Here is a 27,852-nt window from a genome sequence, read left to right on the forward strand (position 1 = left end):
TCCCGCACAGTCTCTCCATTAGCTTTTTGCATCGACATCAGCAAGGCCCCAGTGGGTAACCTGCAACACAAGCCAGGGGCCAAGTCAGATTCCAAAACAGACGTCAGCAACATTGATGATGAAATACAGTCCCGCACAGAACCTGTGACAAACGGGTGACACGGTGTCATCAGTCGCTGCTTGGTTATTGGCTCCGACATCTTCAGATTGTTATGTGAGAGGCCACGAGTGAGTGAGGGATGATTGTAGGATTAATCTCTCACCTACACGGCAGGAACCGCTCACCAGGAACTCACCCCAACACTGCCCCGATCACCATGCCGGCCAAACCTCCACCCACGCCAAGATTCAACCGGAACAATCCACCCGTAATTGCTGAAAAACAAGAATCTTTCACATTGAAAGTTGCAATGATCAAGCACTTTTTAAAGTGATTGAAATAAAAGGAAATGTAACATTCTAGACCCTGGTGTGGACAAGGCCCCGAGGAGAGCAGCCGCAGTCTAACCATTGCACCTCACTCTCACCTACAGCTGCACCATTGGTACCCACTTCCCCCACAGAATTGATTACATTAGCCTCCTGTTGCTGTGCAGTGTACCAGCAGATGCTGACTACACAAGGCCTAAACCAACCACTGGGAAGTGAGTTCAAACACCAAATCAGCACTGTCACACGCAGCTGAGATTAGGAACTCAGCACATGGTGGGAAGCATTGGGAGACAACTGGTTTCCTCTGGAGTCCTGTAGCTCAGTGGTTAGAGCACTCGCTTTGCAAGTGAGAGACCCGAGTTCAATCCCCGGCAGGTCAGGGCGAAACCTTGGGCAAGTTTCCTTACTCCACACAGAACCTAATAATAATCCCTCCAAAACCAAAATAATAATAAATTGGTCATTTTCAATCTACGACTGTTTGTGGGGCATTGCTGTGCGCAATTGGCTGCTGCGTTCGCCCACAAATATACAGTCAATTCACTTTACAGTGTGTTCTGTGAAGCGCTTTAGGACGTCCTCCCGACGTGAAAAGCGCTATATCAAATGCAAGGATTATTATTATTTTTATTACCACTGTACCACACCCAAACACCACTAACACCAGACCTGCTGTTACTATGAGTAAATTACACATGCCCTTGCAGTACAGGATTCAATATAGAAGGGATCTTACCACCAGCCACAGAGTAATGTGTGAGGATATTCTGGTCTCGATACACGGACAGGCCTGTGCTCACAATGCTGTTCAAGAGGAGAAAAATGCATTAACACTGAAAACTTGCAATGGTTAAAATTCAGAATTCTCTGCCCCCAACTGTAGTTGAACCAGGATCTATTTTAGCAACTATTGTTACAAGAATTAGATGCTTGATGAGGAGGAATTTTATTCACAAATTCACTTTACAGTCTATTCTATTCTATTCTATTCTATTCTCTTCTGTGAAGCGCTTTGAGACGTCAAGAAGAAGTGAAAAGCTCTATATCAAATGCAAGGATTATTATTATTATTTAATGTGTGTGTGTTGGAGGGGATTAGGCTGGGTGGTATTTTCAGATAGGGAAAAATACTAGTTCATAAATGATGGGCTGAATGGTCTGTTTCTGTGCTTCTAAATAATATAATAATCCTTTTGTTCGGTACGTGACAGAAGAAGGACACCTCAAAACACTTCACAGAATTTACTATAAAATGTAGTGACATGAGCAGTGCAATGGGATTTTCACATCTGCCTGAACAGGCACAGACAGGACCCAGGTTTAACATCTCAGTTGAAGGATGGCACCTGACAATGCAGGGCTACCCCAGGCCTGCACTGAGGCGTTAGCTGAGACTATACAAGTTCAAAGTCACTGACATGTGACTTGAACCCACAACCTTCTAATTCAGAGGCAAGAATGCTACCAACTGGCTACACATTGAAGGCCTGATCTTTGGTCTTTCCCTGGTTACCTGGTTACCTGTGAGCCTGTTCTCCAGTTACCCGTTACCTATTACCTGGTTACCTGATTATTCACTGAAATCACATGGAGCTCGAACGGTCACTTACTTGAATACTGTCACAAAGGCTGTCACTCTCCAGCTCCACCGCCAGCCGTACCGGATAAAGCCACGGATGGCGGCATTATGTGCTGAGCGCTGTGAGGGAGCAAGAGGGAGGGAGTGAGACAGGGTGTGCGCAACAGTGCATCTCTCTTCCTGCTGCCACGATCACCCCCCTCCCCTCCCTCCCAACAACATGAGGGTCTGTCTTCCCCTCACTGAGTGTACGATTCACCATCGCTTTCAGCAGCCTTCACAACAGAGCACTGAGACGAGACACAGCAACGATTTAAACCGTTACACTAGTCCTCGCTTTCCAACACTTGTCATAAAGTACAAGCAAGCACACAATGCTGCTACAAAGCCAATGAACTCACCACAGCTTCAATGCGATGTTTGTACACTTCAGCCTGGCTCAGCTCGATGTAGCGTTTCCTAGCGTGCTGAGCAGCAGGAATGCCCCCGTACACCAGCCCCACACTCCCAGCCATCAATGCCCCCTTCCAGATGTTCATTAGTTCCTCAGGATAGCTTTGCATCCGCCTGTGAACAAAGTACAGGCACTGAGGCCAGGCACAGCTGGGACACGGCTTAGTGACATGTCTCCCATAGCCCCACGTACCCTCAGAGGACATTCTCGCATTGGCAGGATGTGACTAATGGAGTGCCACAAGGATCAGTGCTGGGCCTCAACTATTTACAATTTACATCAATGATCTCGACGAGGACATTGAATGTAACGTAACTAAATTCACGGATGACACTAAACTCGGTGGGAGAGTAAGCTCTGAGGATGATGCAAAAAGATTGCAACGGTATATAGGTGGGCGAGGGGAGTGGGCGAGTAGGTGGCAGATGGAATTTAATGTGGGGGAGTGTGAAGCTATTCACCAAGGTAGAAAAAATAGAAAAACAGATTATTTTCTAGAGGGGGAGAGATTAGATAGTGTTAGTGTGCAGAGGGTGTCCTTGTACACCAGTCTCAAAAAGTTAGTTTGCAGGTGCAGCAGCAACTAAGAAGGCGAATGGCATGTTAGCGTTCATTGCTAAAGGTTTAGAGTACAGGAGTAGGGAAGTCTTGCTGCAACTGTATAGGGCCCCGGTGAGATTCCTAAAGGGCTGATAAAGTAGACACTGAGGGTCTGTTTCCCCGGGAGGAGAATCTATAACAAGGGGTCACAGTCTGAAAATTAAGGGTCAGCCTTTTAGAACAGAGTTGAGGAAACATTTGTTCACTCAGAGGGCAGTGAATTTATGGAATTCACTACCCCAGAAGAGCTGTAGATGCTCAGTCCTTGAACATCTTCAAGGCTGAGACTGAGAGAGGGATTAGGGGATATGGGGAGAGGGCAGGTAATTAGAGTTAGGTCAGAAGATCAGCCATGATCTTATCGAATGGCGGGGCAGGGCTCGAGTGGCCGAATGGCCGACTCCTGCTCCTAATTCTTATGTTCTTATGTTCTTATGTTCTTAGGTACCCCACACGCAGCTCAGCCAACACAAGGCCCAGTGAGTAAGAAATCTGCAGCCACAAACAGCGAGATGTGAATTGCAGGTGTACAGAGCAGGTAATGCCCGGCAAAGGCTAACCTCAGATACACTTAGGGGCAGAATTTGTTCTCAAAACTATGTTTTTCATTTGAATACAAACTGCGTAACTCACGCTGCCTACAATCTTTTTCCAAAAACTTCTGTTCAGTAACACAGAATTACATTGTGACAAGCTCCGCCCACAGAATGGAATCAAACCACGACTCACTCTTGGTCAAACAGCTCCCGGATTCGGTCCCAACCGCTTTCTGACACCTGAAGATTTGTGATGTGTTTGGGCAGAAAGCGCTTCTCCAGCTGCTCAGCCTCCAGCCCCAAGTCACCAGCTGCCAACACACGCGGGAGATGGAGATGTCCGAGGTGATGGAGAGGCAGACATCTCTGGAGCATGAAGAGATACCGAACCAACCTGATGTTACTGCCTCCTGCCTCTCGCTTATCATCCTCTTCAGCCATCTTCAATAATGTCTATCAAGGTAAGAGAAACCAGTGAGAAATCACCAGCAAATAACCCCCACACACTCACAGTGCAACAGACCAGCGAGGAGGGGACGGAGTCACGCCAATGCATCTTTATATTACTGCAGTGCCTTTCATGTCGGGAGGATATCCCAAGGTGTTGGACACAGCTCTCCCGACAGAAGCTCAGCTCCCGGAGAAATATTACAGGGAAGTCCTCAAACGTCCGAGCCCCAAAAGGAGAGCAGTTCCGAGCCTCAACTCCGACCCCCAACCCTGCCCCCAACCCCAACCCTGCCCCCAACCCCAACCCTACCCCAACCCAACCCCAACCCTGCCCCAACCCCAACCCTACCCCAACCCTACCCCAACCCCAACCCCAACCCTGCCCAACCCCAACCCTCCACCCCAACCCCACCCCAACCACCCCAACCCTACCCCAACACCCCAACCCCAGCCATACCCCAACCCAGCCCTACCCCAACCCCAGCCCTACCCCAACCCTAACCCAACCCCAACCCACCCAACCCCAACCCCACCCCAACCCCAGCCATACCCCAACCCCAGCCCTACCCCAACCCCAGCCCTACCCCAACCCTACCCCAACCCTACCACAACCCCAACCCCAACCCCAACCCTACCCCAACCCCAGCCCTACCCCAACCCTACCCCAACCCCAACCCTACCCCAACCCCAACCCTACCCCAACCCCAGCCCTACCCCAACCCCAACCCTACCCAACACCCAACCCTGCCCCCAACCCCAACCCTGCCCCCCAACCCCAACCCCCCTACCCAACAACCCTACCCCAACCCCAACCCTGCCCCAACCCTACCCCAACCCAACCCTACCCCAACCCTACCCCAACCCCACCCTACCCCAACCCCCCCTACCCCCACCCACCCTACCCCAACCCCACCCTACCCCAACCCCAGCCCTACCCCAACCCTACCCTCCCCAACCCTACCCCAACCCCAACCCTACCCCAACCCCAACCCTACCCCAACCGCAAAGGCGCAGGGAGCAGAGAGAGCTGTACCAGCTCAAAGTGCAAGAATGGTAGGCTCTTGGTGTTTGCCTGCCACAAGTAATCTCTAGATTGAGAGACTGAGTAAACTGGTTATATTAGTAGGAGTTTGGGTGGTTGACGGGGTGATCTGGTTCAGTTCACAATAATGAAAGGTAAATGAAGCGATGCCTTGACCAGGCAAGTGGACCTGACTGGAAATCCAGAAACACATTCTTTACACACAGAGTCACCAAGAAAGAAATGGATATTTATTTGCTTTGTAAGTGATTATTAGGGAGAAAAAGTAGGGAATTGGCATTAAAGAGTTGCCACAGATTTAATACAAAGCAGGCTTGACTGTTCCTGTTGTGATGGTGGTTTGTCGCTTTCCCACAGGGATGCCAGGCTCAATGTGACAGAAGGATTGATCCAAGAAATTGATCAGACGATTGAAAAAGGTCGAATGGAAAAGGATTTGGAGAAAATAGAAGAATTATTAAATCGTCCCAAAAATCCTGAGTAACCAATGGACAGAAAATCAGGTGGACCGAAAAAAAAATTGTCAAATTGTAAATGAAGGAAAGATTCTGGTAAATATCTGTCCAATCAACTGCTATTGGGGCAAATAGCAATGCTGGCCCAGAGGAGGAGGCTACATCTGGATTTTATAAGACTACAAATGTTTGATTCATATTTAGACATTTATGAGTCAGCCAAACTTGTTTCTATCGCTAGCATGGTGTAGTGATGTATTGGAAAAGGTTGATTGGTGTAAATTTTATAATAGAATATAAGTAATAGTTCCAACAAATCACTCTCACCTTGGGCTGGGCTGAAGCCCTGCTTCATTGCTGCTCAGCTTTTGGCCACACCAGATGGATCACGACTCGGTCAGTGTGACAGAAACAACAAAATTACATTTGTATAGTGCCTTTCACATCGGGAGGACGTCCAAGGCACTGGACAGACAGAGTTACGGACTCGAACTGGGGGTCGGGGTGGGGGAGGGTGGAGGGCAAGGGGGGAAAGCAGGGAGATCAAAAGCACGGTCGAAGAGGAGGGTCTTGAGGTGGGTCTTGAAGGAGGCAAGGGAGGGGGCGAGATGGAGTGACTAGGATGGAGTTCCAGAGGGTGGGTGTGGAGTGGCAGAAGGCCCGCCCCGCCATTAGTGGGAGTCGTGAAACAGGCCGGAGCCCCCTAAGCGGAAGGAGCAAACGGTGGTAGGGGGTTAGGAGGTTGGAGAGGTAGGGGGGTGGAGCAAGTGTGGGATTGGGATCCCAGAAAGCCTGGGATTGGGATCTGGCCTTGTGAAGAGTTGCAGCCAAAGATTTGCATCCTGGCACAGCCCAATATTGAAACTGTGATTCACCATTCTTGTTCCAGCAATTCATAAAGATTGTTCTTTAACATGGGCAATAGGTAGCAGAAGCTATAAAATGCAATTACAATCAGTTAGAAAAAGATTATCAAACCAGAGAAGAAAGTTTCTCTTTTTAGTGGATTTATAAATTTGCACAAATAAGACAATGAGTTACTCTGTAAAAAGTGAATCAAGGGTCAATGCAGCGTAACCATCACCTGAGTCCTCCAGCTCCACTGCCCTGAGGGCGCAGCACAGATACGATGGGCTGAGTGGCTTTCTATAGTTCTATAGCTCTGTACCAATTGACTTTGAGGACTGCACCCACAGTAAATCCCTTGATGCCCTCCCTAACTTTGATGTTCTCTTACCCACTGCTCTGCCCCCATCACTCGGCCAGCTTGGGCTGCTGCACATTCCTTGCTCCTCTTAAGTCTCAGTTAATGGCCTTCAGCTATTACACCCCTCACCGTTGGAACTACTTCTGACTTCCCTCTGTCTCACCCCTTTCTATCTATTTGAAATCCTGCCTAGAAACCCATCTCTTCAGCAGTGCCTACATCCTCCCTTTCCCCTCTCCCCGGCATTCAGATCGTTTGTTGTGAAATGGTCTGAAACATCCTATATTTGTGCCATATAAATAGAAGTTGTTGAATTGCTCTTAATTGTGGTTTTTAATACAAAAAATATTTGAGCATGTGCAGACTGCTCCGGGTTTAGAAATACTAGTTTTAATAATAAAATCTCTTCCTGGATAGTTGCATCATCTTTTCTTTTTCTCTCTCTCCCAACCTGCGCCCGAGTGCTTTCCGGAATTAGATAAGCGGGATGGCTCCCCGCGGGGGGAGGGGGGGAGGGCGAGCGTCCCGTCCCGTCCCAGCAACGTCTCTGGGGTTTGTGTGGGTCAGAGGTGGGAATTGGTTTGGAGAGTTGAGCACATGCGTCAGACACGGATGACGTGTTTTCCTTTGACTTTGGACTGTTCACAATCTCCAGTCTCAGTACTGTGTATATATATTAAGTGTTTGTTGATATTTTAATATTTGTTGTGATTTTCCTGTGACCTGAGAGCCGCTCCGCACCTGCGCAGTAGCCCTGACCCCGCGCGGGGCGGTGAGTGGAGTGTGGAGCTATGGATTGCGCAGGCGCACTGAGGGGCGGGCGGCTCTGCGCAGGCGCACTGCAGGGGGCGGCGGCTGCTCTGCGCAGGCGCGATGCTCGGGGGATGGCGGTTGGCGGCGGCGCTGCTGTTGAGTGCGATCGCGAGCGGCGGATCGGGAACAACAAAAGGTGGGAACCGCACACGGCGCTCGGCAGCTGCTCGGGGTCCCGCCCTCACAGCTCCCGCTGCAGTAACACCGGGTCCCGGGGCTTCCCCCACCGTCAGCAGACACCCTGCGGGCGGACAGCGCCCCCTGTGGCTCACACCCTGAATCTGCAGCTCACACAGCGATTTAGTTTGAAATAATATATAATAATAATATACAGCGATCCTGAGCATCAACGGGAACACCTGTAACATTAGAGTACACGCCGTGAGCTCTCAGCCCGAGCCGCTGCCCCAGAGCAGCGCTGTCCTTCACATCACACACTGAACTCGGTTCCTGTCTGCGGGGCCGGGGCTGGAGATCAGAACAGGTCCCGGTGTGTCCCGGTGTGTGTCGGTGTGTGTCGGTGTGTGTCGGGCACCGGTCCTCAGGTTCAGTTGTGGAGTCCTGTACATCAGTGCCTCGCGAGTGAGAGACTGGGTTTGATTCCCAGTGGGTGAAACGTTGGGCGAGTGTCCTTATTCCACACAGCTCTGTTTACTCAGCAGTAAGTAGGAACCCGGTTGTTAGTCGATTGGTTGATCACTTTTCCGGGAGTAATAATTCCTTCGAAATAAATAAAAATAAATTGGTCACTCAATCCACAACTGTTTGTGGGACACTGCTGTGCGCAATTGGCTGATGTGTTTCGCCCACAAAATAAAGTCACTTCACTTTACAGTATATTCTGTGAAGCTCTTTGAGACTCTCGATGATGTGATAAGGCGCAGGGATTACTATTATTATAATCACCTAATAGATGTGGGAGAATTTACGGTGTGTAAAATAGCTGCCACATTTGCCAACAACAGCAGTCATGACAAAGCTGGACAGTAACTGTGAACTGCATCAAGACATTAGTGTCAGACATTTCTCAGCTGTACGATTGATTTCATTATATAATCATCCAAGTTTAGTTCTTAGCTCTCACACAAGTTATCATAGAGTTAGCCACATTGAACCTTGTACAATATGAAGCCTTCACTATATTTTATAAGGCTCTTACCTGATTATCCACAAATTGCTGCAGATTCATTGAGCATTTCAATGCTGTCTTTCAAAATAAATTATATTGTGGGATATTCCTTCCTCCCCATGCAAACTCTTATACTTCATGAAGCAAGACAAACGTACAATCGAGAGATGGAAGTTCTAGTAAATTTAAAGCTGCTTTGAAAAGGGAGACATCTGACTTTAGTAACAGAAAAAAACATATTCTCCTCCACAGCAGTACACTGGAGTTCCGCAAAAGGCAGCTGCCACTGCGTTAAACTGCACACTTGTTACAGTGCAATAAATCACTGGCCAATCTGTTAGCAAATGAGAGTAGAGTGTAAATGGATTCATTGAGTATTTGGAAATTGAATTCTGGGTTACCTGAAAGTGCACCAAACCTTCTCTTTCTCTTTAGATGGAAAATGGCAGAAATACAAGGACAAGATCACAGTAGCGCTGGAATTGTATCAACCCTGTTTCCAGCACAACTGCAGCTGTCACCGGCGGTAAACTGGTTTTATAAGATCATCATGTGTCTGATACAGAAGCACAGCATCAGAGCAGTTAATGCATTGCTTAATTCGCTGATCTATATCAGTGCAACACTACAGCAGATAATAATAACATTGTGTTCTGTTTCAAAGTATTGTTCTCTGATCACTGTTACCAGACTGTCATGAGAATAATCTGCCTGTGGCCTCGCATCACATTGATGCTTATAATTGTGGGTGGTTGTGTGTAACCACGACAATTTGGGACTTTGACCACGGATTGTCACTATGGAGATGGTAAAGCCAGCTCCGGGTATTGGGATAAGTAGCCCTGCTCCCTGGGTTTGACTCACGTCCTTTTGATGTTTTTCTCTTGTTCAGTGTGCTGGACAATGACCTTGCACACTTTAGGCAAGGAATTTCTCAGGAGATGCTGATGGAGACTGTCAGTCGAGGTGTGGGGACTCACTACCAGATCATAAACAAACAGTTGTATCGTCAAGAGGATTGTATGTTCCCAGCCAGGTGAGAGGGGCTCGAGCACAGCCCAGCTCATGCTGTCAGTCACTTGGGGCTAATTTGGGACTGACACAAATGCTGAACCTGTAGAAAGTTGTGTTGGATTTAAATTCCACAGCTCACTGCTCTTGGCTTCTGTAACTCTTACAACCTTTACAGTCTCTGTGCTACTAACTGTCTCTAACATTCCACAAAACTACTTATAAACCCATCATATTGGTTTCTTCAAATCTATTCTGTAAATCGCAACAATTCACATTTACACATTGTCTTTTACCTTGGGAGGACATCTCAAATCCTTTTACACTGCTGCTTGAGAGCCAGAGTGGGGTGGGGGGGGGGTGGGATGGGGGGTGCATCATCAAATCCACATCTGAAAATTCCCTGGACGTGTTTATCAAAATGTGGATGGTTTGAGAATTTGAGTAGAATTTGGATGGAATAGTGTGCAAGAGGCATTTTAATAGGCAGCTATTAAAGGGCATTATGCCATAATAGTGTTTTAAGTGCTCAATACACAACCCTGCATGAAGGGCGCTTATATAAATGCAAGTTGTTGTTTAGTCAATTTCCCTTTTAACCAAGGACATGTTGCTACACTCCTTTGTATTGTATTCTTGGATTCTTCAGTAGCTTTGGCTGTTGGCTGCTCCAAACGCCTCGTGGTTCCAATTCTGTTCTGCTTTAGATGCAGTGGAGTCGAGCACTTCATCCTGGACATAATCTCCAAACTTCCTGACATGGAATTTGTGCTGAATGTGAGAGACTACCCTCAGGTCCCAGGGTGGGTGCAGACCACCAGACCCGTTTTTTCATTCAGCAAGGTAAGGTCAATGGCACTGAGCGGATTTCAGGCCCACAACCTGTACAAGTGACTGCACTTTCACTGGTGAAAGTGATGTTGGTGATTGGTGATATTGGGACAGAGGACGAGTGAGAAGGGGAGGAGTGTCAGTGAGAAGAGGAGGAGTGTCGTGAGAAGGGGAGGAGTGTCAGTGAGAAGGGGAGGAGTGTCAGTGAGAAGGGGAGGAGTGTCAGTGAGAAGTGGAGGAGTGTCGTGAGAAGGGGAGGAGTGTCAGTGAGAAGAGGAGGAGTGTCGTGAGAAGGGGAGGAGTGTCAGTGAGAAGGGGAGGAGTGTCAGTGAGAAGAGGAGGAGTGTCGTGAGAAGGGGAGGAGTGTCAGTGAGAAGGGGAAAAGTGTCAGTGAGAAGTGGAGGAGTGTCGTGAGAAGGGGAGGAGTGTCGGTGAGAAGGGGAGGAGTGTCAGTGAGAAGGGGAGGAGTGTCAGTGAGAAGGGGAGGAGTGTCGTGAGAAGGGGAGGAGTCTCAGTGAGAAGGGGAGGAGTCTCCGTGAGAAGGGGAGGAGTCTCCGTGAGAAGGGGAGGAGTCTCAGTGAGAAGGGGAGGAGTCTCAGTGAGAAGGGAGTTGGGAGTGGGATGTCACTCAGTAGCCTTTTCCAATTCCTGAACTGACGTGTGATTTTTGTTGACTATAAACATCTGTCTTTGTCACACAGAATGCTGATTACCATGACATCATGTATCCAGCGTGGACATTCTGGGAGGGGGGGCCGGCTGTCTGGCCCATTTACCCCACTGGCCTCGGGCGCTGGGACCTCATGAGGAAAGAATTACAATTGTGAGTGAAATCATCAGCATTGAATTAACTCTAAAAGCAGCAACAACAACAAAATTACATTTATAGAGCGCCTTTCACGTCAGGAGGATGTCCCAAAGTGGTGGACAATCAGGTGTCAGGACCTGAGCATGAGGGACGGGTGGGGTAGGGGGAGGGGCAGGGTAGGGGAGAGGGAAGGCATTGAGGTGGGAGGGAGACCAAAGGCACGATCAAAGAGGAGGGTCTTGAGACCGGCCTTGAAGGAGGCGAGGGAGGAAGTGAGGCGAAGGAACGGTCGGATGGAGTTCCAGAGTGTGGGGGCAGAGAGGGTGAAAGCCCGGCCACCGATGGTAGGGCGGGTCGGGTGGGAGACATGGAGCAGAGCGTAGCCCACCGAGCGGAGGGAGCGGGCAGGTTGGTAGGGAGTCAGCAAGTCAGAGAGGTAGGAATGGGTAAGGCCATGGATGGCCTTGGAAGTGAGGACGAGGATCTTGAACTCGATCCTCTGGGGGAGTAGGAGGCACTGGAGTTTGGCGAGGGTGGGAGTGATGGGGTCACAGAGCCTGGTGAGTGAGAGTACACGAGCTGCAGAGTTTTGGATGATCTGCAGATTGTGAAGGGAAGAGTTGGGAAGGCCGATGAGGAGGGAGTTTCCGTAATCGAGCCTTGATGTGACAAATGCGTGGGTGAGGGTTTCGGCAGCCTGAGGGGTGAGGCAGTGGCGGAGTCTGGCAATGTTGGAGGTGGTGGTAGGCAGTGCCAGTCATGGGGGAGAAAGGACAGTTCAGGGTCAAAAAAGACCCCCAGGTTCCTGACTGGCTTAGTGAGGTTGAGTGTGCAGCCATGGAGGCTGATGCGGAGGCGCTGGCGTGAGCCAATCAGGAGGGCCTCGGTCTTGCTGATGTTGAGTTGGAGAAAGTTGTCCCTCGTCCAGGACTTGATGTCGGACAGGCAGTCGGTCAGGACACCAGCAGTCCTGGAGTTGAGGGTGGAGGCAGAGAAGTAGAGTTGGGTGTCATCCGCATACATGTGGAAATTTACCCCATGTCTGTGGATGATGTCACCAAGGGGGAGCACGTAGGACTTTCCACAGGGACCGAGGATAGAGCCCTGAGGAACACTGCACAAGACGGTGCGGGGGCTGGACGAGAAGCCGTTTGCTGCGACGAAGTGAAGGCGATGTGAAAGGTAGGACCTGAACCAGTCAAGGACAGAACCTTGAAGGTTGAGGTGGGAGCAGAGGTGGTGGAGAAGGATTGAATGGTCCACGGTGTCAAAGGCGGTGGAGAGTTCGAGGAGGACGAGGAGGCAGAGGGAGCCCTGGTCACACATGGTCAGGATGTCGTTTGTGACCTTAACCTGAGCAGTTACCGTGCTGTGGGCAGCACAGAAACCCGATTGGAGGGGTTCACAGAGGGAGTGAGAGGAGAGGAAAGAGCGAAGCTGGGAGGCAACGGCTCTCAAGGACCTTGGATAGGAAGATGGGCTGGGAGCTAGATAGCTGTGATGGGTCAAGGGAAGGTTTCTTCAGAGTGGGGGTGATAATGGCTGTTTTGGGGGGGAAGGAACAGTGTCAGATGACAGGGAGAGGTGGTTGATGTCGGCGAGTAGTGAGGCAAGGAGGTGGAGCCGGGATTTAAGGAAAGGAGTGGGGATGGGGTCCAGGGAGCAGGTGGTGGGCTTCATGGAGGATGTGGTGGTGAAGACAGAAGAGGGGTTGACAGGTTCAAAGGTGTGGAAGGAGGTAATTGTCAGAGTGTGGGTTTGTGGTAGGGAGGGGTTGATAGTTGGGGCGACCGTGGCAAATTAAAAGCAGATCATCAATGACCTCCTAATCTTAGAGTGTGACCTATGAATCCTTTTCTCTTACCCCCACCCTCCCCAACCGACTGAGTGATTGACAGGATAGATTGTGAAGACTGGCGATGGGGGCAATGTTGAGAAGGCATTTGCTTTCACATGTGCCCCCCTCAACAGCTACTGAAGCTCTGTCCCGTGCTATATGTGTTTTGCTGTCTGATATATAATATGTACTGTATGTTTGACATGAAAGGCTAACAATAAATGTAATGTGTTGTTGTTGATCCAGTGCACCTATTGGCACAATGTACATCCCATCTCTGTTTTCTCTCCACTAGATCTGCTGAAAAGTGGCCGTGGGACAAGAAAATTTCCAAAGGGTTTTTTAGAGGATCGAGGTGAGTGACCAATTTACAGTTAGGAACTGATTATTTTCCTCATCCATGTTTAACAATGCCAACACCCTGCTTGTCAGCCTTTCCAATTCTTCCCCCAGTATTGTGCTGAAGTTAGGCCTGGACAACAACTAATGTGGGTCTTGAGAACAGAAACTCTTACCCAGAACCAAGAGTGTGAGTGACTGAGCGGTCTGTTTAGACACCTGGGAATAAGTTTCCCAGACTCATTCCACATTGATTGTTTATGTTTATCGTTTCACCCACAAAATACAGTCACTACACTTTACAATGTATCCTGTGAAGTGCTTTGAGACCAGAGACGTGATCAGGCGCAGTATCAATTTTTTTTCATGGATTCATAGAATGTTACGGCACAGAAGGAGGCCATTCGGCCCATCGAGTCTGTGCGGCTCTTTGACAGAGCGTCACTTTTACGAACCCCAATCACTAGCTTTCTCCCCATAACTCTGCAAACCCGTCTTCCCCAGATACCTATCCAGTTCTCTCTTAAAAATTTGAAGGTTATTATTATACACATACCACATGACATACACACTACACATGCTCGGCACAGGACACATGATCACAGACATGGTCAATACACACAGCAACAGAGATGTAACTTGAGTGACGCTGTGCCGTGTCACATCCACTGCCGCTCCCTCTCGCAAGCCAAATCTGCTTTCTACTCACACGTCATTTCGGAGGCCAAAAATAACTCCAAAATCCTGTCCTCCCGTCAGCCACCAACTCCTCCATGCACCTCATCAAGCATCCTAACATCTAATGGCAACTACAAAGAAATCTTGGATTTCTTTATTTCCAAGATAGACAACATTCCCATGGCTGCCTCCTCCTGCCCCGTGTCTCCCCCTCCCCCCACCCATGTCCCTCTCCATCACCCACTCCTCCTCCCACAGCTCCTATCATGGACCCCAAACTACATTCCTTTGCCCCCATCTTTCCCTCCTCCCTCTCATCCTCCATCACCCAGATGAAACCCACCACCTGCTGCCTCAACTCCCTCCCCACTCAACTCCCCTTCCTCTCCCCACTGCCTGCAGACACCAAAAATCAGTCCCTCTCCTCAGGCTCAGTCCCATTCCCACTCAAAACAGCGTTACTCACTTCCTTAAGAAACCTACTCACGATCCCTCCAACTCGCGCACTACCGTCCCATCTCAAACCTGGCCTTCCTGGCCAAAGCCCTGGAACATGTTGTTGTCAGTCAACTTCGCTCACACCTCGCCCTCCACTCCTGACTCAAGCCCCTCCAGTCCGGTTTCTGCCCAGCCCACAGCACAGAGATAGCGCTCGTCAAAGTAACAAACAACGTCCTCTCTCTCTGTGACCAGGGCTCCCTCTGCCTCGTCCTCATGCACCTCTCTGCCCCGTTTGACACAGTCGATCACACCATTCTCCTCCACTGCCTCTCCTCACTCAGCCTCCTTAGTGGGACCGCACTCGCATGGTTCAAGTCCTACTTAACTAATCATTAACAATACATCTCGGCAAATGGCTTTCCCTCTCACCTCCCCTGGTCACCTGCGGGGTACCCCAAAGCTCCTTCCTTGGCCCTCTTCTTTCCTCTTCTATGTGCCCCCTCTTCGCGATGTCATCGCCAGACATGAGGTCAACTTCCACATGTATGCGGATGTCCCTCGTCTCCTCCACTCCACCATCGGTGACCGTGTCTTCATTCCCGAAACTCTGGAATTCTCTCCCTCCCCACCTTCAAAAAATCCCACTTGAAGGCTTCCTTTTTGATTGTGCTTACTGTCACCTCACCCTCCCCCGGCTCGTTGTCAGACTCCGTCACTCTTGGACCCTACCCCACATGAAGGCACTGTATAATGCAAGTTGTTGTTGTGCTATTCTGTGTTGTGCTGTGTCGTACTCACTGATTGACTGTTGGTGACTGTGTGTTTGATGCAGGACAAGCTCAGAGCGAGACCCACTGGTGTTGCTGTCCCACGCAGAGCCTTCCCTGGTGGACGCTGAGTACACAAAGAACCAGGCGTGGAAGTCTAAGAAGGTGAGGCGGGGACCAGGGCTTCTGGGCTAAAGCTCTGCTTTCTCCTGACTATAATAATTCTACTTGATGCCTGCAGCCTCTGAACAGGGGTTACTGGGTACAAGGCTGAAGGATACAGTGACCTGAGTAATGGAACAAAACGTCATTAAATTGTGGATCTCACTCAGAGAGGTCAGGGTGGCTGGTGCAGTGAGGAGGTAAAGGTGTATCTGAATACAAAGAACAGGGAGCTTTACTCTGTCTAAGATGTAGGTGATGTGGGAGCGCAGAATTGGAGACTTTACGATGTTGATTTATTATTATTAATATCATTACTTTGGTTGTTCACAGGATACTCTGGGAAAGACACCGGCTAAAGAGATTCCACTGGTGGATCATTGCAAGTATAAGTAGGTAGTTATACAGACCTCACTGGCCTGGGTGTTGCTGCCTCATTCTTCCAGCCCGAGAAGGATTTAGGAGGGTGGGGGCCAATGGGGATGAGAAGGCTCAGTCAAAGAGGAAAGTCTTGAGATGGACCTTGGAAGGAGGCAAGGGAAGGAGTGAGGCAAAGAGGCTCTGGGGTGGAGTTCCAAAAGGTAGGGGCAGAAAGGCTGAAGATCTGACTGCCAATGCTGAAGTGGTGGGGGCTGTGTGAAGCACTCCAGTTGAGCCAGTGCCCGCCGAGTGAAGGGAGCAGGTGGGTTGGTAGGTTTCAGAAGGTCACAAAGGTGAGGGAAGACCGTAGAAAGATTTAAAAATGAGGACGAGGATCTTGAAATCGATCTGGGGAATGGGCAGTGAATGGAGCCGGATGAGGATGGAGGTGATAGGCTCGAGGAGCCTGGTGTGGGAGAGGACATGAGCTGCAGAGTCCTGACAGGTCAGTAGCTTGTGGAGGGAAGAGTTGCGAAGTCCAGTGAGCAGAAGATTGGCATAGTCAAGCTTGGACTCAATGAAAGCGTGGATAAGGATCTCAGCGGCCTGAGGGGAGACGTAATGACAGAAGCAGGTTATGTTGTGTAGGTGGTGGGAAAAGCCAAGGACAAGGACATGAGGTTTAAAGGAACAGTTGAGAGTCGAACAAGACACCAAGGTTCTGGCCTGCCTTCAGGACACGTCGAGCACCTGAGGTGAGAAGATCCTGACGAGACCAAGCAGGGTCTCTGTCTTGTGAACATTCAACTGGAGAAAGGTGGCTGATTTGATGTCCGACAGGCTTCGGTCACATCAGCAGTTGTCCTGGAATCGAGGGCCGAGGGTGTCACCTGCTTGTGGGTGACATTGCTGATTGGGAGTATGTAAACATTAAAGAGGATGGAGACTAAGGCATACCACATGTGATTGTGCGGGGGCAAGAGAAGTCATTGGCAGATATAAAGTGGAGAGGTCGGGATAGGTTAGAATGAAACCAGCCGAAGACAGATCCATGAAGCTGGAGCTGAGAGGAAAGGCAAAAGAGAACAATAGAGGTGGCAGAGAGAGCCATAGGCACAGGTGGAGAAAATGTCACTTGAAACTTTGACCACGGCAGTTGCCTTCTGGACATCCAGATTCCAGATTGGAGGGTCTCGTGCAGGGAGAGGAAAAAGCAAAGCTGGGAAGTAATGACTCATTGTAGTGCCTTGGAGAGGAAAGCCAGGTTGGAGATGTACTTAGGCAACAAGGATGGACGAGGGAAGACTTTTCTTAGGAGGAGGGTTGATGACAGCTGTTTTGAAGAATGGGAACAGAGAGTTGGAAATGTCTGTTAGCAGGGGATCAAGGTGGAGCTGGGAGGTCATGAGAGGGGAAGGGATGGGGTCAAAGGGAGCAGGTGGTGGGTTTCAGTCAGGATATCACACAAAACTTAGAACACACATCACAATATATTTGACCTATTGTACTCTTGGTGGAGCTGGACGTAGAGGACTTACAATGGGGTAACATGCTATCTGCTCTTGTTGGTCAGGTATCTGTTTAATTTCCGAGGTGTGGCGGCCAGTTTTCGATTCAAGCATCTCTTTCTGTGCAAATCCGTGGTTTTCCATGTGGGAAATGAGTGGTTGGAGTTCTTCTACCCTCAGCTGAAGCCTTGGGTGCACTACATCCCCGTCAGTCAGGATTTCTCTGACGTGCGGTAAGACATGGCCTCTATTGCAAAGATGTTTATAATCTTTAATCCAGAAATGTTTGAAAAGGACTCCACAAAGTGATGGGAGTTAAAATATAATAATCCTGGCATTTGATACAGCGCCATATCACGTCTTTGAGGCGTCTCAAAACGCTCCACAGGATACATTGTAAAGTGTATCTACTGTATATTTTGTGGGTGAAACGCAGCAGCCAATTGCGCACAGCAGCGTCCCCACAAACGGTCGTGGATTGAGTGACCAATTTATTACTTTTTTTAAAGGAATTATTACCCCTGGAAAAGTGATCCACCAATTGACTAACAACTGGGTTCCTACTTACTGATGGGAAACAGAGGAGTGTGGAGTAAGGAAACTCGTCCAACATTTCACCCACTGGGAATTGAACCCAGGGCTCACTTGTGAGGCGAGTGCTCTAAATACTGAGCTACAGGACCGCCAAACTGCGCACTGACCTGAAATGAGAGCTCCACAGGAGATGTTACAGCCTCTTCTCTCATGTTGTGCCGCTTATCATCTCTGATGTGTGCTTGTGTTTGCAGAGAGCTGCTACAGTTTGTGCAGGAAAATGACAAAATTGCTGCATCGATTGCAGAGAGGTGAGTGAGCACAACTTCATGTTGGATCCTTTCACAAATACCTGACTTATTTAAATACACTTACAGCAAACTCCTGATAACTCGTTCCTGGATTAACTTGTCACTACCACTTAAGTCACCATACTGTCAATATCCCTGTGGCTTCCCATGCAAAATGTTAATAAGGAACTCCACTTAATACATAACTAGTCGCACTCTGGAAAATGGGTAGCACAACACTTACAGTGCAAAATTGATCGGATAACTCATCCTATGGAAGGAATTTTGCGATGCAGAGCCTGTGACTGTGCGATGCTGCCACAGGATAGGGCGGCCGGCCACGGCACAGCCCTCCGAGAGACCAGAAGCTTCTGCGAGGTCCTGTGCCTAACTTACCACTCTGGATAACTTGTCACTTTTTCCCTTGGAGTGAGGAGTAATCCTCAGTTTACTGTAGTTTCTCAGTTCCTGGTATATTTCACTGATGGTGTTTCTCCTTCAGGGGGCAACGCTTCATTACTGACCATTTGCGCATGGAGGATGTGTCCTGTTATTGGGAGCTGCTGCTCACAGAATACTCCAGACTGTTAACATACAAACCAAGACGGCAGAAAAACTACAACCAAATCCTCAGCAAACAGGTGAAGACTGAACTTTAGGACTTGGCCCTCACAGAGCAACTTCTCAAATCCATGTTACACATTTCTTGTTTGATTTGAAATTCATTTTTTCACTTGTTTGAATACTGCTGGGAAATTTCCTCTAGATATTTTAAAGAATGGGTGAAAGATTTTATGAAATCTATACCTTTGCTGGCAGCCAGTGGATAGCAACATCCGTCCGGAAGACTGGCCCTCTCTCTCTAGAGATCGTTTCTAATAGGGGAGTGGGAAGTTTAACCCCACAAATATTCCCCTTTATATAATCCCTATAAAATCATGTATTATGACCAGGCCATTCGCAATGTTGTTCTATCGAGGACTGCAGTCTCTTGTCAAAAGACAAACTAAAGTAAGCTGTACTTTCAGGCCTGCGAGCTGTGTTCTGTAGGGCAGCTCTGCTGGCTCCAGGCAGAAGCTCTGTGCATTATCCCTCGTCAACCTGATCAACACTTATTACCTCCTAACTCACGGCATTTATATAAGACAAAACAATTTGGGCAGCTAAACTCTTCCTTTAAAATTGTTAACCAAATAAAAAGGATATGAAACCAACAGGTGAAAATTGTGATGCTTCCAAGCAGAATTGGTGCATTTGGTGTTAATTCTACACATAGAATCTATTAAACTTCTCAATTGTCCTCATCTGCATGCTCCCCTTGGTGATATCATCCTGGCTTGGCGGTTCACTTTCACTTGTACGTGGATGATATTCAACTTTACATTCTGCCTTCACCCCCACTCCAGAAACACTATTCTCCAGGACTCTGTCAAACCCCCAAGTCCTGGAAGACCATTAACTTCCCTTAACTGAATGTCGACAAAAATAAAGTAATTCTGCTCATCTCCAATTAACGTCTCCTCACCGTTGACACTGATTGTATCAACTTCTCTGGCTGCTCATTCCAGCTAATAGAACAAGTTAGCAAAACTTGGCATTTTGTTGATGTCTCTCTTAGCCCTTCTGATTCTTTACCAAGATTTCCTTCATTTCCTGCCTCAGTTTTTATTTCACAAGATCATAAGATTGCTCTTCAGCCCATCTGATCTCAAAACTCTCAACCATCCGTTTGAACTTCCAGACTATTTCCTCCAATGCCCATGCGATTGCTTTTCCAAGAGAAAGGTGAATCTATATAAATTATTGATTTAGCACCAAGTGTTTATCTAACAATGGCTAGAAGTTGCTCCCCATTGCCCTGATCTACCTCTCACAGTATTTTTACCAACTTACAAAACGGAACAACTGTCACAGCAACCAATCACGACAACTTGTGGAGTTTCAGCAAACATGAGCTGCCACTGAAGGGTGTGAAGCAGATAATAAAGGTATTACAATTGTTCTAATGTTGTTCAATTGCTGTATTAAAAACAATAATCAGCAGAAGAGCCAGAACTGGCAACAGACACAAACACCAAAGGGTTATCGCTTTGGCGCAGTGAACTTATGAGAGGCAGCACTGCTGTGTTATAACCCGGAGCACACGGAATGTCTGTTTGAGAGCAGCTGGTAACAGACGAAAATGTATCTGAAACGTGGATAATAGCTGAGTATGAGGCAATATTTTAGTTCATTGTTTTATTGTCCTGTACATTTCCACTTTTTCCCATAAACAAATCAAATTCAGCAATGTCTGTGTAATGTACAGTGATAATGTCTTGAGTTTTAGCAATATTATAGAATTAAAAATGCAGTTGGACGCGGCTTTTAACGATCACCTCTGTGCCTCTCATCGATACGAACACCAAGGTTTACTGAAAAGCGAAGGAGCTGGACAGAAAGGATTTGCAAAATGAAAACTTAAAAAAAAATTGCACTACCAAACACCAACAAATCTTAATTATTTTCTAATGGGACAAATGTTTACAGTATAGTATAAATCAAGTAAAAAATCTATATTACAACAGAACTTTGCTGGGAAATGTGAGGATGTCCAGTCACATCAGTTCATTGTGTCCACGTCAGCTCCTCACCATTGACCAGGAGAAACACAAAAGTGCGTAGAGATTCGCAAGAAATTATTTCCAGACTTTTACAAATCCTATAAAAATAATTAGGATGGCTATTATTCACTCTATAGCAATCACGTGCTTTTTCTCCCTGGATAATTACAAATCCTTTCTGTCTGAACTATTGAATTTCAGGTTTAGTTTCAGATTTTACAAGGCTCTTAAAAGGTAAGAGACAAGATGACGAGATGCATCACAACAAATAGCAACAGTAATAATGAAATTTTAGTGCCAATTATGTGCATTATCAATCACCTATTCACACTTGGCACATGGTTGTATAGTGCAAAAGGATTTATGAATATTACAAAATTGAATAATAAAAAAATGTAAGGAGTGGAAAGCAATGAAACAGTCACACAGTGAATTGATGGATTATTCTGTTCCTCTATATACAATGGGATTCTAGCAGACAACAGGCACTGTTATCTGCTAGAACACTCAGGTGAAAATCGCCAACTGCACTTATTCAAAACGGAAAACTGCAGGCGAGAATGTGAAACAGAAGCTGAAGTGCAGCCAGGTCAATCTGAACCGGGCACTGCACAGCATGACCACATTGCCAGCCCCGTGTTACATTATAATGTACACGAACAGTGTGAACGTTGAAGTAATCTTTGGAATTGGCGCAAATTGATTTTGAACGTTTTGGAACAAAAAAACATTTCTGTGTCAGAAAGCAAATGGAATTAACGAGAGAGAACTAAGGAGACATCAATCCCTGCAACAGTGACGGAAGATCATTTGAAGTGGATACCAACAACCCCAGAGCTGAACAAACCTCATAATTCACCATCTCAATGCCAGAGGGGTTCACTCCCGCCTCATCAAACCTGTCGAGAAAAACTGACCCGAATGCAGATACAGCGAGGGGAGATGGAAGGAAGTGCCATTACCGGACGCCATATTGTGTATGTAATAGAGACGTTGCTAATAAATCATGGAGGTTTCTGGATAGACATGCTGTATAAAAGGACTTATTATTACACGCTATTAGAATACATGAATCACTGAAAACTAACAGTTAAATCTCAGGAGCGACCCAGGTTTCCACGAATACAAACTCAGCTCAGAACTTAGTTTGAAACTTGCAAATTGATCTGCTAAACAGAAATAATAATACTTGCATCTGATTCAGCGCTTTATCACGTCATCGAGACGTCTCTAAGCGCTTCACAGAGTATACTGTAAAGTGTAGTGACTGTGTTTTGGTGGGAGAAACGCGGCAGCCAATTATGCACAGCAGGTTCCACAAACAGTCGTGGATTGAGTGACCACATTATTATAATATTGTAATATTTAGATTATTATTTCCAGCTTTGTTTAACGGTCCAAGTAACGTAATCTTTGAAATCCTTTGAAGATTATTACGTTCCTAAAATATTTCATTCTTCCTTGAAAAGTGTCTGAGGGGTATTTTTAGGCTCAGCCGCTGCTTTCAACAGTTTCACTCGCTGGCGTCTTCATCTCTTTCTCTCCCTCTGTTTTTTTACATTCTTTCTCTCCTGTGGCTAGTTTTTTACTTTCTTTCTCTACGTCTGGTTGTTTGTCTTTCTCTGGCTCTTTACTTCTGCTTCTCTCCCTACGTTCTCGTTCCCTTCCTCTGCCCCGGTCCCTCTCTCTGTCCCGGTCCCTCTCCCTGCCCCGGTCCCTCTCTCTGTCCCGGTTTCGGTCCTTATCACGATCTCTGCTCCTCGACCTGTCCCGCTCTCTTCTTCTGTATCGATCCCTTTCCTGATCGCGCTCGCGCTCCCTGTTCTTGCCCTTGTCTCTGTCCCGTTCTCTGTCTCGCTCCCGGTTTCTCTCTCGGTTCCAAGTCCGCTCTCGGTCTCTGTCCCAGGATTTCCCATAATCTCGGTCTCGATCTCTCCTCCTATCGTCAGATGTTCTGCGGAACCTGTCGCTGGAGGATCGTGGCTCTGTGCGCTCGCTGGAGCGGTCCGGCAGTCTGGCTGGCTGTTGCGTCCGGGGCTCAGCGTTATCTCTAGGGGTGTCTCGCTGCTCTGCCTGGGGATACGACAAGACAGATCTTGGCGTCTCTCCCTCCGTCGCTTGTGCCAAGGGTTTGGGGGCTGAACCAGGGGTCATTGCCCACTGCTGTCCCTCTTGTTGAGGAGGGGGTTGAGTGACGAGTGGATGCGGCGGATGGTTCTGGAAGCCCGGGCCCGGGGGGTGGCCTTGGAAACGGAGCCTTGCCGTGGGGCCCCCTCTGCCAAACAGTGGCGGTGGCTCCAGGGGGGGAGGGGCCAGCAGTGGCCCACGGGCCATGAAGTCTGAAGGCTGCCTCCCAAACTGGGCAAACTGCTGGCTGTTGAGATGCTGAAAATTGGGGAAATTACCTCTTATCTGCAGATTAGGAGAGTGGAAATGGTCCTGGGGGCTGATGTGGGGAGGGGACGGGAATGTACAGCGACCGCCCGTGTAGGAGGGAGCGAACAAGGGTGGGAGGTTCGGGGTGGGCAACAAGCCTTTGGGTGGTGGCCCCTTAGGTAGCCCGTCACCTGGGCCAACAGCCAGAGCCATGGCTTCAGGCAGCAGCACGGGGGGGGGCTGAGGGGCCTCCAGCAGAAGCCGCTCAGTTCCCAGGTTAGGCGGGATGGTGGCTACCCCCTCCTCTCTGGGCTGTGGGCAGTGAGCAGTGATGGACTGCAATTGCTCGGGGCCGGGGGTGAGGGTGACAGGAGGAGATGCCGAGCCCACCCTCCGGGCGCCCGCCTGCCGAGGGTCTCTGCGCTGGTCGATCACTTGAGAGACCTCAGCTCCTGAGAACAGCTCGGCTTTAAATCCGGGGGGTTTGGGCGGCGGCGACATGAGAGCGTCAGAGACTGAGAAACAAGCCATGGAGACACCGACTGCCGCTCGCTGCTGCCTCAGAGCCTCCTCCTGCTCCTCCACCTGCCGGGTTTGCTCCTCGATCTGTTTGTTCAAAGTTTCCAGCATTTTCTGCTGCTCAACAAGAGAGGGTGGGGGAGGGTACAGCTCCGGGGGCTTGTGACGGGGGTCGGGGGCTGGAGCTGGAGCCGCCCCGGGGGGCAGGGCCACCATCACCTCCTCCAGGATCGTTTCGTCCGCTGGGTCGTAGGCCTCCTCCAAGTCATACACCTTCTCGGGCTCGTACACACCCCCCTCAGCCCCGCCCTCCGGCTTGTACTCCTCCTCGGGGTCGTAGGGTCTGTTGTCGTCGTCCTCCACGGGCGGCCCCTCCTGCACTCGGCCAAACTGCTGCACGATGGGGTCGAGGAGCGTCGCCTCTGTCACTCGGTCACCTGCCTTTTTGGCGCCAAACAGCGTCTGCAGGATGTGCTGCAGGGGAGTGGCTGAGGCTGGGGTTGGGGTTGGGTTTGGGGTTGCGGCTGGGGCTGGGGCTGGGGCTGGGGCTGGGCCAGATCCGCTGGGCGCAGGATGGGGGGGTGAGCCGGGGGGTGTGGTGCTGGGCTTGGCTGTTTTGCCACCATCCTCCTGAGGGCCCAGGCGGCCTCGCTTCTCCTCACTCGGAGTCGCCTCAGGTTTGTCCTCGGGCTCCGGCTCCCGCCGCTTCCCTCGCTGCCGGATCACCAGGCCCAGGATCACATTGGGACGTGATTTCTCCAAACCTACGGACAGACAAACAGACGCTGATCAGTGAGGCTAATTGACATTCTCTGAGCCATCTGAACACTTTGCCAACTCAGTCAGTAACTGGAGCTACACACACGCATCAAGTGCACTAATCCCACCTGATAATAACAACAATAATCCTGGCATTTGACCCAGCGCCTTATCATATCTTCGAGACGTCTTAAAGCACTTCACAGGATACACCGTAAAGTGAATTGACTGTACATTTTGTGGGCAAAACGCGGCAGCGAATTGCACACAGCAGCGTCCCACAAACAGTCGTGGATTAAGTGACCAAATTATTATTTGTTATGGAATTATTACCCCGTGACAAGTGATCTGCCAATCAACTAACAACCGGGTTCCTACTTACTGCTGGGGAAACAGGCGTGTGGAGTAAGGAAACTTGTCCAAAATTTTGCCCTGCTGGGAATCGAACCCGGGTCCTCTCGCTTGCAAGGCGAGTTCTCTAACCACTGAGCTACAGGATTCTAGGATCGCTGGAAATCTTTCCCATTTACAAAAATCTTACTTCAAACTATTGTAATGTGGCCAAACAGGAGCTGACATAGGTGCAACACCAGCTCCGCTCCGAATCCAGACACCTCCCAAGTCACATTTAAGGAAGCAGGAAGCCCATTGTAGCCTCAAACACCTGGTAACAATTAGTTAAATCATAAGTTTTCATTTAAAATGTCAAAAATCAAACATGAATTGTTGTACCTCCAAGAGATACAATTTTGCATTTGATCACATCACCAGTTCTCATGTGGCAACAGGGAAAAAGGAGTATTATTTTGAAAAAATTCCAGACAACAACAACTTGCACTTATACAGCGCCTTCACCCAGTGTAGCGTCCAAGAGCGCGTCACAGTAGAGGAGTCTGACAACGAGCCGGGGAGGGGGGAGGTGACTGTAAGCATAATCAAAAAGGAAGGTCTTTAGGCAGAATTTGAAGGTGGGGAGGGAGGGGGCAAGGCAGAGCGATTGAGGGAGAGAGTTCCAGAGTTTCGGGGCGTAGTGGCTGAAGGCATGGCCACCAATGGTGGAGTGGAATGACAAGGGACGAACAGAAAGCCAGCCAAATAATACTTTATTATTAAAGTAATAATAATAATCCTTACATTTGCAAAGTAGATAGGGAGAAACTGCTTTCACTGGCCGGTGGGTCAGTAACCAGGTCCCATAGATTTAAGATAATTGGCAGAAGATCCAGAGGGGAGATTAGGAGAATTTTGAAAGTGTGGCTGGATCAGATTCAATAACAACTTTCAAAACGGAATTAGATCGGTACTTGAAAAGGAAAAATGTGCAGGAGTATGGGGAAAGAGCGGGGGAGTGGGATTGATCGGGTAGTTCTTCCAAAGAGCCAGCACAGGCACGATGGCCTTCTTCTAAACTGTAATAATCTATGATTCTATCATTTGACATAATGATTGTCATCAATGACATCATTGTCATTGAAATGTATCAAAGCGCTTCACAGAATATATTGCAAAGTGGTTGACTGTATTTTGTGGGCGAAATATGGCAGCCAATTATGCACAGCAGTGTCCCACAAACAGCTGTGGATTGAGTGACCAAATTATTATTTTGAGTGATTATTACTCCTGGAAAGCGATCTGCCAATTCCTACTTCCTGCTAGGTAAACAGAGGCGTGTGGAGTAAGGAAACCTGTGGAATATCAGTTTTAAGAACTTGTCTGGATAGTCTGAAGGGTGGAGTATGCCTTTGGGCCCCTCATCATCCAGTCAGCAGGAAGTGGAGCAAACTCCAAGATTACTTAAAGGACAGTGGACACAGAACTGCTGAATGGAGACTCGATTATTTCACAAGCCAGGCTGCTGCTTTTCTTTTACAGTGTTGAGATTCTATTCTTCAAACTCATTGTGAGCGCAGCAGAGATCCAAACTGGTTACCATTTCACTCGAATGCTACTGTGACTGTTGCCATATAATGGAATGTGCTACTGCAGGAACATTTTTAAGAAATGTTGTACATCTGCAGATCAATGACACATTTAGAAACCTCAGGTTATATGCCACATAGTTAGGTATAATGAATCCCATTATTGAATGAACGTTATTGCTAGGAGCCTCACATCAAGCAGTGTCCGTCCGTCGTAATGCAATGCAGGATAGTCACTTGGCTCTGAGCTCTGATGTGTGGAGAGCAGAACTCCATTCACAGGAAGATTTGATTCAGTTCACTAATTATCATCCATATCCTATCCCTCAGACTTACCAAACCAGTGCATAACCTAGGCGGCAGGTTCCACCCACAGCTGTCCTTCCTCCCCACATCCGGTCCCTGACCAGGACCATCTTCCTTCACATTGCCAGCCACCAACTGTACCTTACACTGGACACACCCGAAACACTTTTCCGTGTGTTGTCACCTCCCGACTATCCTTCACAAATGCCCTTTGCCGGTCTCCCCAGCTCCAACATACACGGGATCCAACTGATCCAAAACTCTGTCGCCCGCATACTCACTTGTGCTAAACTCCGTACCCCCATCATACCAGTTCTAGCCAAGCTCCACTGGCTCTGCATCACCAAACAATTCAATTTCAAGATCCTCACATTCGTTTTGAAATCCCTTTATGCCCTGGCACCCCACTACCTCTCTCCCCTGCTTACCCACTAACCCGCTGCCTCCAGCCTTCTACGTGTCCCCCGTGCCCTCTGTTCTTTCAGCCACTACGCCCCGAAACTCTGCAACACTCTTCCTCCATCCTTCTGCCTTGACCCTTCCTTCCCCATTTTCAGGTCACGACTGAAGACCTTCCTATTCGACCGTGACTACGATCAGCTCCCCCTCTTCCTGGCTCAGAGTCGGGTTCCGCCACTATCATGTGCTCTGGGATGCTACCCTGCATGAGGAGCCCTATATAAATGCAAGGTGGTGTTGTTGCAATACAACCTGTAGTATTTTGGAGGCTTAATTTCAAAGGAAATATAGTCCATTAGCAATTGAGCCAATGGAGCCAAACTGCATTCAGATGTTCCTAAAGCAGGAATGGAAGATGTGTGCATGGAACATACTGGGGTAGGAGATCGCTAATATTGCATTGCTGCTGTTGCAGAGAAATTCTAGAGATTTCTATGGCCATTTTATATCAGTAATCTACAAGCTAGATAATAATCCCTCCAAAACCAAAAACAATAATAAATTGGTCATTTTTAATCTACGACTGTCTGTGGGACATTGCTGTGCGCAATTGGCTGCCGCGTTCGCCCACAAATATACAGTCAATTCACTTTACAGTGTGTTCTGTGAAGCACTTTGGGACGTCCTCCCGACGTGAAAAGCGCTATA

The 27,852-nt window shown here is 48.5% G+C and overlaps 4 protein-coding genes across 5 annotated transcripts in view; 2 read left to right on the top strand and 2 right to left on the bottom strand.

Annotated features, from left to right (window-relative positions):
- timmdc1 (translocase of inner mitochondrial membrane domain containing 1) lies at nucleotides 1–4,340 on the bottom strand (the record flags this gene model as incomplete). The annotated part of the gene is given in 6 exon segments (XM_042341860.1): nucleotides 1–60; nucleotides 297–375; nucleotides 1,169–1,236; nucleotides 2,043–2,131; nucleotides 2,413–2,578; nucleotides 3,795–4,340. Coding segments are annotated over 6 exon segments (710 nt in total), but the record flags the coding sequence as incomplete, so codon positions are not given.
- A 713-nt stretch (nucleotides 4,341–5,053) lies between these two features.
- LOC121850372 (complex I assembly factor TIMMDC1, mitochondrial-like) lies at nucleotides 5,054–6,002 on the top strand (the record flags this gene model as incomplete). The annotated part of the gene is given in 2 exon segments (XM_042341748.1): nucleotides 5,054–5,104; nucleotides 5,451–6,002. Coding segments are annotated over 2 exon segments (178 nt in total), but the record flags the coding sequence as incomplete, so codon positions are not given.
- A 1,595-nt stretch (nucleotides 6,003–7,597) lies between these two features.
- Nucleotides 7,598–21,882, top strand: poglut1 (protein O-glucosyltransferase 1). Of its 2 annotated transcripts, XM_042341747.1 has the most exons (12): nucleotides 7,598–7,704; nucleotides 9,133–9,223; nucleotides 9,590–9,733; nucleotides 10,416–10,551; nucleotides 11,241–11,362; nucleotides 13,480–13,539; nucleotides 15,475–15,574; nucleotides 15,905–15,963; nucleotides 17,505–17,672; nucleotides 18,228–18,284; nucleotides 18,766–18,904; nucleotides 21,609–21,882. In XM_042341747.1, the coding sequence occupies exons 1-12, from the start codon at nucleotides 7,629–7,631 to the stop codon at nucleotides 21,663–21,665; spliced, it is 1,209 nt and encodes a 402-aa protein (XP_042197681.1). In that variant the 5' UTR covers nucleotides 7,598–7,628; the 3' UTR covers nucleotides 21,666–21,882. The 2 variants fall into 2 exon arrangements, with proteins under 2 accessions (XP_042197681.1, XP_007909429.1); XM_007911238.1 differs by lacking the exon at nucleotides 21,609–21,882 and having other exon boundaries at nucleotides 18,766–19,477.
- A 367-nt stretch (nucleotides 21,883–22,249) lies between these two features.
- LOC103190451 (death-inducer obliterator 1) overlaps nucleotides 22,250–27,852 on the bottom strand; it is a 69,865-nt gene continuing 64,262 nt past the window's right edge. The window contains exon 17 of the mRNA XM_042341874.1: nucleotides 22,250–24,525. Within this exon, the coding sequence (XP_042197808.1) occupies nucleotides 22,358–24,525 (2,168 nt within the window). The 3' untranslated portion in view covers nucleotides 22,250–22,357. The remainder of the gene's footprint in view (nucleotides 24,526–27,852) is intronic.

The sequence above is a fragment of the Callorhinchus milii genome, unplaced genomic scaffold (assembly GCF_018977255.1).
Source record: "Callorhinchus milii isolate IMCB2004 unplaced genomic scaffold, IMCB_Cmil_1.0 Scaffold18, whole genome shotgun sequence".
Classification (NCBI taxonomy): Eukaryota; Metazoa; Chordata; class Chondrichthyes; order Chimaeriformes; family Callorhinchidae; genus Callorhinchus; species Callorhinchus milii.

Excerpts from the sequence above, each read along its gene's own strand:
- poglut1 (XM_042341747.1), top strand. The coding sequence starts at position 7,629 with ATGCTCGGGGGATGGCGGTTGGCGGCGGCGCTGCTGTTGAGTGCGATC. Across the intron at positions 9,734-10,415 it reads GATTGTATGTTCCCAGCCAG|ATGCAGTGGAGTCGAGCACT; the intron begins GTGAGAGGGGCT and ends GTTCTGCTTTAG. Across the intron at positions 15,964-17,504 it reads GTGGATCATTGCAAGTATAA|GTATCTGTTTAATTTCCGAG; the intron begins GTAGGTAGTTAT and ends CTTGTTGGTCAG.